This window comes from Danio rerio, chromosome 1 (genome assembly GCF_049306965.1).
Source record: "Danio rerio strain Tuebingen ecotype United States chromosome 1, GRCz12tu, whole genome shotgun sequence".
In the NCBI taxonomy this organism is placed as follows: domain Eukaryota; kingdom Metazoa; phylum Chordata; class Actinopteri; order Cypriniformes; family Danionidae; genus Danio; species Danio rerio.
This window is the reverse complement of record NC_133176.1, coordinates 34,951,082-34,966,637: the sequence shown is the minus strand read 5'-3', so window position 1 is coordinate 34,966,637 and position 15,556 is coordinate 34,951,082. Positions and strand designations below refer to the sequence as shown.

Here is a 15,556-nt window from a genome sequence, read left to right as displayed (position 1 = left end):
GTGAGCACTTATGCTGTCTATTGGTGCTCTAGAATTACCAGTTTCCAACTGCTAAATTAATATTTTCGGGACAAACATGTCAAACATCTTGGTTTGAGATTCTTTAGGGGGGATTAAGCCCCCATCCCTCCCCTAAACCCCCCACCCCACCCCACCCTACCCTAGCATGTAAACAGCCTTAAAAACACTTTTTGCTAAATGATTAATTAAAAGCTACATTTATAAATTTTGTATCCCAATGAACTTATTTATGTTTAGCTAACTTTTGTAACATTTACGTAAATTGCAAATGTATCAGTTATATTAACTTGAACAATGTCCTGATTTATTTGTCAACATTTTTAAAAAGATTGATAAAAAAGTTATAGCTATGGTCAAATATGGCCAAATAGGTGTCATCATTTCATTTGTCATCATTTTCAGGTGTCACCAATTCATGGTAACATACAAAAATGAACTAAATTAATTTTCCCCCAATTTCTGTTTAATGAAAACACATTTTTAAACATTATAGTTTTAGTAACTTATTTCTAATAACTGATTTATTTTATCTTTGACATGATGAAAGTAAATAATATATTACTAGATGTTTTTCAAGACACTTCTATACAGCTTAAAGTGACATTTAAAGGCTTAACTAGGTTAATTAGATTAACTAGGCAGGTTAGGGTAATTAGGGTAATTAAACATGTTATTGTAGGATAATGGTTTGTTCTGTAGACTATCGAAAAAAAAATAAATGCTTAAATGGACTAATAATTTTGACATTAAAATTGTGTATAAAAAATTAAAATAGCTTTTTTTCTAGCCGAAATAGAACAAATAAGACTTTCTCCTGAAGGAAAAATGTTATCAGATATACTGTGAAAATTTCCTTGCTCGGTTAAACATCATTTGGGAAATATTTGAAAAAGAGAAAAAAGGGGGGCTAATAATTCTGACTTCAACTGTATATTCATTTATAAAACCCTTGCCAACCAGAAAAAAAAAAAAACATTAAACATGTAGATTCAATACTTGTTAAAGATGTTTGATAATCTGTTTAAAAGTAGTTTATGCAAAATATGCATATTATCAAAGTCGCAATCATCTTGTCTTTATTATTATGCATACACATATTTTTGAATCTTGAGAGTGCTTCATGAGAGTGAAGTGATGTGGTGAGCAATAAAGTGATAAATCTGACTGATCGAGGTTGCTCTTGAGAATTTGTGTTATTTTGTTTTTTGACCAAACTTACACAGTAAGTTGAAATAATGTTGACTGATTGTTTCAACATAAGCATACATAATCGATTAACAACCTCATAGCTCATAGTTGGTGTATTTTAAAACAGTCATAATTCAAAATCAGTTTTTCTGTTTTTTCTAGACAATTAGAGTAGACGATTGAAGCAAATTATGATTTATTATAAGGAAGCTCGCTATTGTAAAAAATGGACAAGTTCTTCAGTCTGTCTGACTCATTCTACCGTGTTATGATTCAGTCCAATTTTATATAGAACCAGATGCTGTTTTCAACAACAGATGTGTATATTTTCTTTTCTATACTAGACTGTAAAAATAGTTGATTGGACTGAAAATCAGCTTTAAATTTGTGCAAAGTTTAGAATCGACAGTTTATAAGTTCTGTTGTAAATAAAATCAAAATAAAGCATTTAACACATCGAATATAATTTTCAACAGTTAGTGTCTCAGTGTTATGTTCATAAAGTATACAATACGTTAACTCTTCATCTGTGTTTTACTCTTCCTTTTGTCTGTCTTCAGTCGTCAGGTCAGAACTTCTTCTGGTCGGAGTATGCTGAAGAGCACAAGTGTTAGCGGTGACATCAACACGTCCGAGCGAACAGATGGCAGCCAGTCTGACACAGCTCTGGGAACAGTTGGAACAGGAGCTAAAAAACGGCGGTCCAGCCTCAATGCTCGATTCGTGGCTATTGTAGGAAACCGTCGCAGCCGGAGCACCTCACAAATCAGCCAAACAGGTTTGTGTCTTTAACTGTTAATAACACAAATATAGTTTAACAACAAACCTTGACACATGATTAAAAAAGATGTTATATATATATATATATATATTTGAACGATTATATATATATATATATATATATATATATATATATATATATATATATATATTTGAACGAGCATTTGAACGATTCTCTAGCCTAATATCTAACGTGATGACAAAGCAGGATATATATATATATATATATATATATATATATATATATATATATATATATATATATATATATATATATATATATATATATATATATATATATATATATCCTGCTTTGTCATCACGTTAGATATTAGGCTAGAGAATCGTTCAAATGCTAGCTCTAAAGTGACACCGGTGAAAAAGTAACCATTTCTGCTGTTCTGACGTCAACTGCAGATGTGAGTGAATGGCCAAAGAAAGTAGTTCCTCATACAAATGGGCTTTTAGACTCTCCGTGTTTTTCGCAGATCGACAGCATAATCGTGTATAATAAAAATCAAACACGGAGAGTCTAAAAATTCTTTTGTATGAGGAACTATTTCTTCTGCCAGTCCTTCACATCTGCAGCTGACGTCAGAATAGAAGAAACCATTGTTAATTCACAAATGTGACTTTAGAGCTAGTATTGGAATGATTCTCTAGGGTAATGTTATAGAGCTAAACAACATGAATTGTCATTACATTAGTCTACAGAGATTTCCCAGTACTTCTCTGTTGCATTCAGGATATCACAATAATTAATCCCGAAAAAGCCAAAGAAGCACAATCACTACCAGATTACTGTTGTTTTTGCGATAAGAAAAAATGCTAAACACATGCGGGCATGTGGGATCGACTTAGAATGCCACTCACCAATTTTATAATGTTTTAATCAGCTGTAGTTTGAAAATACGCTGATCTTTTCTAAGGGCTTATTAGGCGTTCTCTGTCATCATCCTGTGGATGGACAAGGTCAACTGTCTTTGTTCTGCTTAATGACAAGCTGATGAATGCCAACTCACTGTATCTCCGAAATTATAAATATTTAAAATAGGCACTATCCTTATAAATAAACTGCATAGATGCAATTTAAACAACTACATTCTCGCCTAAAAAAGTCTGTAAGTACATTATGTTGTCCAGCATATATATATATATATATATATATATATATATATATATATATATATATATATATATATTGTATAGTAAATACAGTATAAAAACACTAACTTTAGCGAATTTACTATGATTTTGCTTTGATTATATACTGTTATGTGTACAGTTATTTCAAGATTATGGTAGTGTATTGTCAGAACATATTTGCTTATTTAGACTCTTTTTCGATTCTTACTTTCAATTGTGTTGTTTATTAGTGGGAAAAAGCTTAACTAGTTAATGTTGAAATGAATGCAATAAAACGTTTGAGGTTACAGAAGTAACCCTTCGTTTCCCGAGGAGGGGAACGGAAGTGCCATAGAGTGGATTGATTGAAATCCACGAATGGGAGATTCGGATCAGAAGCTGCTTGTCTGGAGAGTATTGAACGGGCCAATAAATGAAAATGAATTGGCAGCGTAAGCTTGCGCAGGTGTGCTGCATCGCCAATTATCCCAGCATATAAGCACACCTGAAGCGAGCAAACGCCATCTTTTTAAGCTGAAGAGACTTTCAAACAGCTAAGGGACAGTCATTATGGCGACGGAGTATGGCATTTCCGTTCCCCTCCTCTGGGAACGAAGGGTTACTTTTGTAACCTCGAACGTTCCCCTTCGGTTGGGGAACTTCAGTGCCATAGAGTGGATTGATTGAAATCCATGAATGGGAGAAGTATGGAAAGCGCCCTAATGACTGCACCTTACCAACGCCCCCGATGAGGGGATAGTCAAGCAAGCGTGACGCACCCACATCATGGGAGGCGCGGTCCTCCAACGTGTCCCTGGCCCTAATTTATCCTACTTCAACAGAAGTCTTACGGAATCATATATATTTTTGGGAAGTCGTGAGCATCTAGATAATTCTAGGAAAATACGACAGTACGTTGGGAAGCGTGCAATCCCGATAGGGAGGACGCTGCGGAGGCCATCCGTTACCCAAGGGGGAATAGATGGCAGGATTACATATGGACTAGCCCTAAAAAGGGGGAGTACGCATAGCAAAAGAGTGGTTAGCGGAGAGGGAAGACACGGGTCCGCCCAGAGGGGGGACTTAACCGTGGCGGAATAAGCATATGGGATCGCCTAGTGGGGATCACGCATAGCAGGCACCTATACCCAAAACGCGGGCTGACCAGCGGGCAGACCTACAACGTAGTGGGCCAGCAAGTGACTCCTCCGCTGAGTCAGTGCTGGGGGCCACGGAGGAATCTGCAGGGCTCACCTGACGGGGAACTTTACTGACAGATAAAAGGGCGCACGTATCTCCGTGTTAGGGAAAATGGCGCAACAAGCGTGTCTCAACATCCTACCGAGTTGTTTCCTCAATCACCAAAGGATTACCTAATACCCTTGAGGAAACCGGCTCCACTCGCAGATTGTAAAACCTTGCATATGTGTTGGGTGTCGCCCAGCCCGCAGCTCTACAGATGTCTGTTAGAGAGGCGCCGCGTGCACGCGCCCAAGAGGATGCAACGCTCCGAGTGGAGTGTGCACGCACTCCCGGGGGACACGGCTGACCTCGACTCGAATAAGCGAGTAAAATGGCATCCACAATCCAGTGGGATAATCTTTGTTTCGATACGGCACTTCCCTGATGCCGACCGCCATAACAGACAAAGAGCTGCTCAGATGATCTAAAATTCTGAGTACGGTCCACATAAATGCGCAGAGCGCAAACTGGACAAAGTAAAGAAACGGCTGGGTCTGCCTCCTCCGGGAGCAGCGCTTGCAGGTTCACTACCTGATCTCTAAAGGGGGTGGTAGGAACCTTGGGCACATAACCCGGGCGGGGTCTCAGGATGACGTGAGAGTAATCTGGCTCGAATTCCAGGCACGAGTCACGGATCAAAAATGCCTCCAGGTCCCCGACCCTCTTGATGGAGGCAAACGCAACCAGCAGAGCTGTCTTCAGGGACAGAAATCTTAGAGATACTGATTCGAGAGGCTCAAAGGGATCGGCTCGCAAACTCGTGAGAACGAGGGCGAGATCCCAAGAGGGCATGAGAGGGGGGCGAGATGGATTAATTCGCCTAGCACCCCTATGGAACCGAATGATGAGATTTTGCTTTCCCGCGGTGCCGCCAGCTACCGCGTTATGAGCGGAGATGGCGGCCACGTAAACCTTGAGAGTGGAGGGCGACAGCCTGCTGTCCAACTTCTCTTGAAGGAAAGAGAGCACAACACTAATCTGGCAGTTTCGGGGGTCTTCTCTGCGAGAGACGCACCATTCAGTGAATAGACTCCACTTCAGGGCGTAGGCTCGCCTCGTGGAGGGGGCTCTAGCCTGAGTGATGGTATTAACCACCGCAGTCGGTAGGTTACCTTAGTCTTCCTCGCGTCTAAAGACCACACGTGGAGGTTCCAAAGATCGGGGCGAGGGTGCCAGATGGTGCCAGATGGTGCCCTATCCCTGAGAGAGTAGGTCCTCTCTCAAAGGGATCCGCCAGGGGAGGGCCGTCGTGAGGAGTGAGAGCTCTGATATCCAGGTCCGGTTGGGCCAAAGGGGCGCAACTAGCAGAACCTGTTCCTCGTCCTCCCTGACCTTGCACAGTAACTGCGCGAGCAGGCTCACTGGGGTAAACGCATACTTGCACATGCCCCGAGGCCAGCTGTGGGCCAGTGCATCCGTGCCGAGAGAGCCCTCGGTCAGGGAAAAAAACAACTGGCAATGAGCGTTCTCGGGGGAAGCAAACAGATCGATCTGGGCCTCCCCGAATCGCGCCCATATCAGCTAAACAGACTCGGGGTGGAGTCTCCATTCTCCAGGGCGTAACAGCTGTCGTGAGAGCGCATCGGCTGCACGATTGAGCGTGCCTGGAACGTGAATGGCGCGCAGCAATTTCAGCCGTGGGTGACTCCAGAGGAGCAGACGGCGGGCGAGCTGAGACATGCGGCGAGAGCGCATACCCCCCATACGGTTGATATACGCCGCCGCCGCCATACTGTCCGTCCTGACCAGCACGTGTTGCCGCTCCAGCACCGGTAAAAAGCGGTGGAGAGCGAGGAACACTGCCAATAGCTCTAGGCGATTGATATGCCAATGCAACTGGGCACCCTTCCACAGGCCCGCAGCCGCATGCCCGCGACACACGGCCCCCCAACCCGTGTTGGAAGCATCTGTTGAAACAACAACATGGCTGGACGCCTGTCCTAGAGGCACACCGGCCTGTATGAACGAAGGGGTCGTTCCAAGGGCTGAGGGCGCGGTGACACAGCGCAGTAACAGAGACCCGGTGTGTGCCCGCGTGCCATGCGTGTCTTGGGACCCGATCGTGAAGCCAGTGCTGACGTGGTCTCATATGGAGCAATCCGAGCGGCGTGACGGCGGCTGCGGATGCCATATGCCCCAGGAGCCTCTGAAAGAACTTCAGTGGGACCACTAGTTTGCTGTCGAGCTCCCTCAGACAGTTCAGCAACAGGCGAGCGCGTTCCTCGGAGATGTGCGCTACCATGGTGATCGAGTCCAGCTCCATCCCGAGAAAAGAGATCCTCTGAAAGGGGGCGAGTTTGCTCTTTTCTCGGTTGACCTGAAGCCCCAGTAGGCGGAGATGCCGAAGCACCTTGTCCCTGTGCACAATCAATTGCTCCCGCGAGTGGGCTAAAATTAGCCAGTCGTCGAGATAATTGAGTATGCGGATGCCATCGAGCCGAAGGGGCGCTAAGGCACCCTCAGCGAGTTTGGTGAAGACCCGCGGAGACAGAGAGAGGCCGAAGGGGAGGACCTTGTACTGCCACGCTTGACCCTCGAACGCAAACCGCAGAAATTGGCGGTGGCGTGGAAGAATGGAGACATGGAAATATGCGTCCTTCAGGTCTATGGCTGCAAACCAATCCCGAGGACGAACGCATTGGAGAATGCGCCTCTGCGTGAGCATTATGAACGGCAGCTTGTGCACACAGCGGTTCAAAACGCGCAGATCTAGGATTGGTCGTGACCCACCGCTCTTTTTGAGTACGATGAAGTATGGGCTGTAAAACCCACTCTCCATCTCGGCTGGAGGAACCGGCTCGATTGCACCCTTCGCCAGGAGGGCAGCAATCTCCTCTCGCAAGACAGGGGCGGACAGGGGGTTGACCCTGGAGAAATACACGCCCATGAACTTGGGGGGCCGTTTCGCGAACTGAATCGCGTAACCGAGTCTGATTGTGTGTATGAGCCACCGCGAGGGGCTGGCCCGCGCTAACCAGGCAGGCAGAGCCCTCGCTAATGGAGTCATCACTATAATCGCTGACGTACCAGCGGTGGGGCAGCGCGGAGTGGGTGTGCTGATCTGGGAAGCACGAGGGTCCCGCGGAAGAGCTGGAGGAGAGTGACTCGTTCTGGCTCCGCACCCTGACTCCGGAGAGGGGGCTGGAGGGCTGAGGGAAGCGAGACCGTCCCCCCAGCGCTCGTGAGCCACTGGCGAAGCCCATAGAATCTGCGAGCCGGAAGGCAGCGCGTCCCGGACTGGCAGAATTCCTGCTGTCACATCCGGGGAAGGGGAAAAGTGCTCTTTGATTGATGTTTTGGTGGCCGTTGTAATCGAGGCCCCGCCCTCCAGTGGGGAAAGAGCAAGATTCCTCTTCTCCGGATGGCCTGTCTCAGGGACGCTTCGCGGTCCATTTGCCAGACTTAACGGCGCCCTGGGCAGGGAGGGCTGCCTGCTTTCGAGGTGTACGCCGCGCCCGCTTGGCCGGAGGCGCAGGCGGGGACGAGGCAGCACTCGTTGGCGGGCGCCCTCGGCGAGGAACAGCAGAGGTGGAAGGCTCGGCGGGCGGAGCGGGCTTACGGCCACGCCGATAGATGACATTGCCCATCGCATCCGACTGCTCTTTCACCGCCTTGAAATTCTGGGTGAATTCACCGATAAGCTTGGGTTAGACCCGCCCTCGTGCAGCTCGGCCAGCGCCTGCGCTTGGTAGCGCTGGTAGGTGGCCATCGCGTGCAAGAAGAAGCAGCCTGGCCCGCAGCCTTATAAGCTCTGGCTCCGAGGGAGGCAGACAACCTACAGGCTTTGGTAGAGGCGCCGCGCGGACAAAGATTGACCGCAGTAGCGCGCTCCACTGACGGGATCGCCTCATACCCCCTGGCAGCTCTGCCGTCAAGGGCGGTGAGGGCAGAGGGACACCAGCACGGGCATAGAAAGGTGCCCTCCAAGACTGCGTGAGCCTACTGTGCACTTCCGGGAAGAAGGGGACGAGAGGCTTTGAAGGCTTCGCCTTCTGGTCCTCTACGTAGCACCCATCTAGTCGGTCCGGCCGCGGAGCTGGGGGATAAACCAGCTCCAACCCCATGGCCGAAGCAGCCCGGGAAAGCACGGCTAACATGTCCGCTTCAGGATCCGATTTGACGGTGCTCACCTGCCCGGAGGGGGCGAGCGGGTCCGGATCTTCGTCGGACAGTGAAAGCCCACCCTCCGATGCCGCGGAGAACATCTGATCTCCGGTGTCAGCGAGTGTGAGAGCTACCATCTGGTTAGACGGATCACTCCCACTACCCGAAGCTTGGATGGAGCGCCGTGAGGAGCGAGAGGTCCGCGAGTCCGTGGGCGGCGGATTATCTCCCACTGGAACCCTCAGATCTGCCCGAGCGCCCGCTGCTTTTTTAGAACAGGAGGCAACTGGGGTGGCTCGCACTCTTACGAAAGTTAGCCGCGATCTTAGCTGTGCAACGGTCATGGCATCGCAATGACAACATGAACCGCCCGCGAGCACCGCATTAACATGCTGGACCCCCAAACATGCAATGCAGTGATCGTGTCCACCATCCGGAGCCAGGAAACCCCCGCATCCAGAAACGCACAGTCGGAGCGCCATCCTGAAAAGGACGTGCTGCACGACTGTGTTGCTCTTTTAGGAAAGTTGCAACAATACGAACCGCTCTGGAGGACCGGACCCAAAGAACCGCAGGCAAGGGAGAAACCCAGCTCGACCGTCTGCCGCCGCGAAAGCCCACTCTGGACCGGGAGACACTCGTTCGCTCTGAAGTGCTGAACAGCAAGAGGAACCCTCATTGACTCACTTAGAAAGGATCTAAAGCGAAAAGGATGGCGTTTGCTTGCTTCAGGTGTGCTTATATGCTGGGATAATTGGCGATGCAGCACACCTGCGCAAGCTTACGCTGCCAATTCATTTTCATTCATTGGCCCGTTCAATACTCTCCAGACAAGCAGCTTCTGATTCGAATCTCCCATTCGTGGATTTCAATCAATCCACTCTATGGCACTAAAGTTCCCCAACCGAAGGGGAACCTTATATATGAGTTGTTTAGGAGTAACTGTAACTGTTTAAATGTTCTTTTTAAGTCTTTTTTTTCAAAAAGAACACATTTTTAATATGATTTAGAAAACAGTTTCACACTATTAATATTTTACAGAATTAATTATTATTAAAAAATAATAATTAAATTTTAAAAAGCTTAAAACACTTTCCTGTAAAGTATAATGTTGTGAAATCAAACTGCATCACATTTCTGCCTCCTACCACTTCATTTAGAATTCTCACAGTAAGTGTTTTTACCTGAAGAAATTTTAAGTGTTTTCAATTGACAACACAAGAGCGCACTAAACATGCAGTGCCATGAACATAAAGCCCAGCTTTCCTGTTTCACTTCCCCTTGAACAGTATCCCGCTACAAGTCAAAGCCTATTTTTTTTAGTCCAAGTTTGTCCTCATCAAACCTGAACAGCATATTTACAAAAAGAGGCACCTGTGGCCATTTTAGTACTTTCAGATATCAGGACTGACTCTGCATTGTTTGATATTATATGACTTCCCATCAGACGACAGAGCTTGTTCCTTTAGAAAAAAAAAAAGTCTTGAAAGCACATTAGAGGAGTCTGAGACCTGCGGGGAAACTCCATTTAGTTCTCTCATTTTTATGTAAGCAGACTCCAGATAAGGAGACATGTCCTTGTTTTTTTAGGATGGATAAAGAGGGGGTGGTAAACAGACTATGGCTAGTGTCCATCCCATCAGGAGCTAAAAGCTTTGTCAAATTATTTTGCTCTTTGCTTCCAACATCAAAAAGAATGTAGAATGGTAGTCGATACTTTGACCAAGTACTGTTTAGAGAGGACATTGAAGCTGTTTCTTTAAAACTTTCTTTAAAAAGACAATTATGTAGGACAGATTAAAATAAAAAAACTGTTTCTGAAACCTCCAGAAGCGTCCAATAAGAAGTCGAAAGGCAGTCAAGGAACTATACAGCGCAGTCAGGAGACGGGAATGGCTGTGGAATTGCAAAGGAATATGAGTCGACAGCCAAGCCGGGAATCCAACAACGGAAGCACAAATAGCTACAACTCAGAGGGCAGGTAAATATACTTCTCATTTGTGTGCCGTTACATAAATGTTTGCTTTTGTTTGTGTGCATTTCATTGGTCACATGCTTCTCCAAACATCTGTTAAGCATTTTTTGAAACAACACTGAAAGATTTGTTCTTGTTATCATTTCCTACCAATTGCCAGTCCTTGTGTGTCCGTGCTTGTTCCAAATCAGGGGTCAGTTAGAGCAATTTCCTGTCGCTGTGTGTTTACATTGATCCAACATACTTTTACATTTTGCATGTTTTGTTTCATTATAGAATTTCCCATCTGAAAACCAGGATTATTATTGTCTAGAAATAGCAGCCAGCTTAAGTGCTGTTCCTGTTACCATGACAACTGTCAGTCAGGCATTGCCACTATGGATAAACATGCCTCAGAAAGATTGACCAGTTTCTGACAGTGGTGGACTTAATATAAAATGTGAAAAGTCCTCCTTTCAAATATTACTTGAGTCAAAGCAGAAAGATACTTGATTTTTAATTTACTTTAGTAAATGTACTTACTGATAAATGTTTAGTTTGAATTCCTAAAACTTGTAATGCTGTATTAACCACACTGATAATTAATGATATTTCAATTAAAAGCATCTTAGATCATTACAGATAATAAAATCTGTAAATCATTCACTGGAGATTCACACTGAACAGTTTAAATCTAAGAATCATTTACTGTCCTCTGAAAAGATGGTACAATGTTGTTCCAGAGAAGGTACAAACCCTTGTGACTGGTGCAGTACGTTTCTATGGAACAGAATTGCACCTTAAGACAAAGAAACAAATTTGTGCCATTGCAATTTGTACCTTTAAGGACATGATTTGTAACATGGGAAACCAAAATGTATCTTTGGTTTTTAAAACCTGCAGAAACAATAATGTTCCTTCAATTAAGGTCTGATCCATGAATGTAGCACAACAGTGACAAGACACTTTGTACCTTAACAGTGTTAAATGTGTTCCTTCAAGAACTAATTAACGGCTTTTTTGCTTTATCCAAAATTCGTCAATTTATTTTCAGTAAATACAAAAAAATGAAATAACATTAACATAAATCAAAAGATCTATTTTTTGCTAAAGATTTCACAAAACTTTTCACAAAAATGTTACAGAAATGCATTCTCCCATGTACAATATTAAACTTTTTTTCTCCAATTTTCACACAATAGCTTTGTAAACATTTAAAAGTTCATTTAATTTACTTAATTTTAAAATAGAAATAGAATTATGCTAAAGTATTGTAACGAGATATGTACAATGATTGAATAGTTTTACAATACTAAAATGTCTGCATGAACACTTTGCAAATGCAGGACTTTTGCCAACTCACATGCGGAGTGGAAAGCAAGTGCCAAAAGATGTGGATATCAATAATAAAAATGTATTTATCAAAAAAAATGTTTACCAAATGTTTATTAAAAATGCTCTAAATCAGTGGTTCCCAACCTTTTTCTTTGGAGCCCCCCCCCCCCCCCCCCCCCCCCCATGAACATATACAAACATTGGAGCCCCCCCACCATATAAATACACACGCACGCACATACATATGTACTGTGTGTGTGTATATATATATATATATATATATATATATATATATATATATATATATGTGTGTGTGTGTGTGTGTGTGTGTGTGTTTGTGTAATATTAATATATAGTAATATGTATAGAAAATATTAATTAATCAGTTTTAACTTGTCTTGGCCTTCAATAAAACCAAAATTTAGGTAGGCTTTGTCATACTGTCTAATCTTTTTCTTCGCCTCTGAAGAATCCCTGCATTTACATTTGTCTGCCATTTTTGTTTTGATTTTGCCTTTACGACACGTTGACAAGCAGATTGCGCGAGTGAGCAAAATTTAAATAATTATTTAAAGTTATTTATTTTAATTATTTTCACTATTATGTTGGAATTTTAAGCATGCGTTTAGATCTTTATTTATTTTTTGGTACTTAAAAATACATATATAATAGTAGGGCTGCTCGATTTTGGGAAAAATCATAATCACGATTATTTTGGTCATAATTGTAATCACGATTATTCAAAACCATTGCCAGTTAAAGTCAAAATTATTAGCGTTCCTGAGATTTTTTTTTAAATAAATATTTCCCAAATTATGTTTAACAGAGCAAGGAATTTTAACAGTATTTCCTATAATATTTTTTCTTCTATTTGTTTTATTTTAGCTAGAATAAAGAAAGGTTTAAATATTTTGAAACCAATTTAAGGTCAATATTATTAGCCCCCTTAAGCAATATATATTTTTGATTGTCTGCAGAATAAACTACCGTTATAATGACTTGCCTTATTACTCTAATTAAGCCTTTGAACTGCACTTTAATCTGAATGCTTGTATTTTGAAAAATATCTAGTAAAATATTATGTGTGCTGTCATTATAGCAAAGACAAAAAGAAATCAGTAATTAGAAATGAGATATCGAAACTATTATGTTCAGAAATAAGTTAATAAAATATTCTTTCCATGAAACAGAAATTGGACAGGAAAAGGTTTGCTAATATTCAAGAGGGCTAATAATTCTGACTTCAACTTATTTTACACCCTGCAAAGGAAAGAGAAATAAATACAATAGAATAAAAATATAAAACAAACTGTGTTTTAAGCATCTTCACTGTAAGAAAAACACTTTAGCTGCAGCAGTCCTTCAGTCAAGAGCAGCGAGGGTTTTCTCGTTGTGTTTGTTTAATAATGATAAAAACAGCCGGCAGAAGGATTATAGCGCACTGTCTCTTTAATAGTTTCTCTTTCACGTCTTTTGATCCTCAACTCGTTTGTTTATTACACAAATGAGGGTTAATGTACATAATCACTAAACACCGCGTTTTGACACCTATTTTACCATTAAAGCGCTCACGTTAAGATGACTTTAGATGTCTGCGCTCCTCTGCTCGTCTCAGTGTGTGAATGAGAGTGAATGCTGACCGGCCGCATGCTTCTGACTGCGTGATCGTGCTGCACACACACATAAGCTCTTTCGCGCTTTTAAGAGCCATTTAAGAGCGTGTACAACTGGAACGTGGCAAAATATGATGCAATAATCATTTATCTCGATTAATGCTTTTTTATAATCGTTTGAAACCGAAATCTAAATCGGATATTCGATTAATTGCAAAGCCCTTTATAATAGTGGAGCATTTTTATGCCTTTTTCTACCTTTTATCCTCTCCCGCGCCCCCCCTGTGAACTCTGGCGCCCCCCTTAGGGGGGCGCGGACCCCAGGTTGCTCTAAATGTTTGGACCCCAGGAACCACTGCTCTAAATGTTTAGTTTACAATACCTTTAGTTTTGCTGTACCAGTTGTTTTGTATTATAGAACTTAATAATTAATGTAATAATTAATAATTAACTGTTCCTTAATGAACATTGTTTGTACCAACAAGTACCTTTTTTCTGAGAGTGTGGGTATTCACTCTGAATGGATAATTAGAATTGAATTTGATTTTGAATTGAATTGGAGTTGTTGACAGATCTCAGTCCAGTTCACAAATTAATTGTTCAACTTGTGTAATTTATGAACTTATTTAACAGGTTGACTGATAAATTTGTCTTTTCTTTTTTAAACTACCTATCCTCGCCTTCTCGAATTACTGTAAACTTCATGAACAGTGTTACCAGATTAAGCAGTTTTTAGTTTTGATTGTGAAGGTAAAAAAATGCTTAGACGGGTTTACAAAATTTGCTTCACGCACCGCCTGCAGTGAATATCATAGCTGTCAGGTTCTGTGTTGTGATCATGTGCTTCTTTGTTCTATTTCCCGCCGTTTTCTGATGTTCATTAGGTTCACCTGTGTCCCTATCTTGTGTGTTATCAGTTCCATTAGTCCCTGTGTATTTACAGTATACCCTTTAGTTTGGTTTAGTCCCTTGTCCAGTATTCTACGTTATGCATTGTCTACACCCCATGTCGTTCCTACATTTCCTGTGTCCTTCAAGTGAGTGTTTGTAAATAAATCTACATGTTTGATAACTCCTGCGATCCTTTGTGAGAGAGAACTAGGCGTGACAAAAGCAGTTTATTATAACACGTTTATCTATAATTTTTTTTCCGCAATTAACAAGAACAATGAACATAGAACTGTTGCCTGATTAATAAGCAGCACCTCAATTTGTTTAAATGAATGTAAAAAACCAAATGGGACGAATTTATTTACGCCATTATCTACCTGAATCCATACTAGGAATACAAGGAGCTGCTGTGGAAGCTGGAACTCCTGCTGTTTAATCAAACAAGTCATCATTTCTTGAGTTGCCAAATAAATTATTTTTTAGACTCACCAGACAGTTTAGCACATTAGCTAATTGATATCCTTAACTAACAGACTGAAACTTACATCTAGAACACTTTATTTTAACTTCACAGGATATTTAAAGCAAATTTATAAACTATTTAAATATCATCTTTAAACAAATAAATGTACAATATATAGGCGAATAGGTAGTATAATTCACAGAACAACAAGTGCAGTGTTGTGATCCAATTAAGTTGTAATTGTACTATTATGGTTCTGTGACTGCTGGTGTTGGTTGCTGTATGGGTAAAATATGACAATTAAAGCAACTAAGCTCTAATTTCTGATTAATTAAAATTAAAAAAAATATCAGTCTATATATATATATATATATATATTTTTTTTTTTTTTTTTTTTTTTTTTTTTTAAATGCGTTTAGGTGTGATTTGGAATGCTTTTGGACTGAAAAAAGTCAGCTATATCTGGCGACACTGTTCAAGAATTACCATAACCTTTTGCTTTATTCAGGAAATGCATTGGAGTAAAGTGTACAACATTTTGTTTTGATGTAGTGATATTTAAAAGTTTCTTACCATACTGAAGTAAATGCAGTAAGTTAATTTAGTCTCTGTCCACCACTAGTTTTTGGGAATAACATGTCTGCATATTCTTTGGGTACATTGATCATCAGTGTTGAGGAAAGTTACTTTTGAAAGTAATGCATTACAATACTTTATATAGTAAGTAATAGGTTTTTTACTTTTGCGTTACTTTTTATTACCTGGCTGAGGCTATAAGTTCCTTACCACAGAGCTATACATACCGTATGTACTGATTAATAAAAGTGTAAAGCAATGCTT

The 15,556-nt window shown here is 41.9% G+C and overlaps 1 protein-coding gene across 46 annotated transcripts in view; it reads left to right on the top strand.

The window, feature by feature from the left end:
* rims1b (regulating synaptic membrane exocytosis 1b) overlaps positions 1–15,556 on the top strand; it is a 143,121-nt gene that overhangs the window by 116,804 nt on the left and 10,761 nt on the right. For all 46 annotated transcript variants that reach the window (XR_012406952.1, XR_012406960.1, XR_012406955.1 and 43 more), the window contains 2 exons: positions 1,770–1,987; positions 10,291–10,441. Coding sequence is in view for 41 of the 46 variants with exons in the window: in XM_073952286.1 (XP_073808387.1) it covers positions 1,770–1,987; positions 10,291–10,441 (369 nt within the window). In the remaining 5 variants the exon portion in view is untranslated. The remainder of the gene's footprint in view (positions 1–1,769; positions 1,988–10,290; positions 10,442–15,556) is intronic.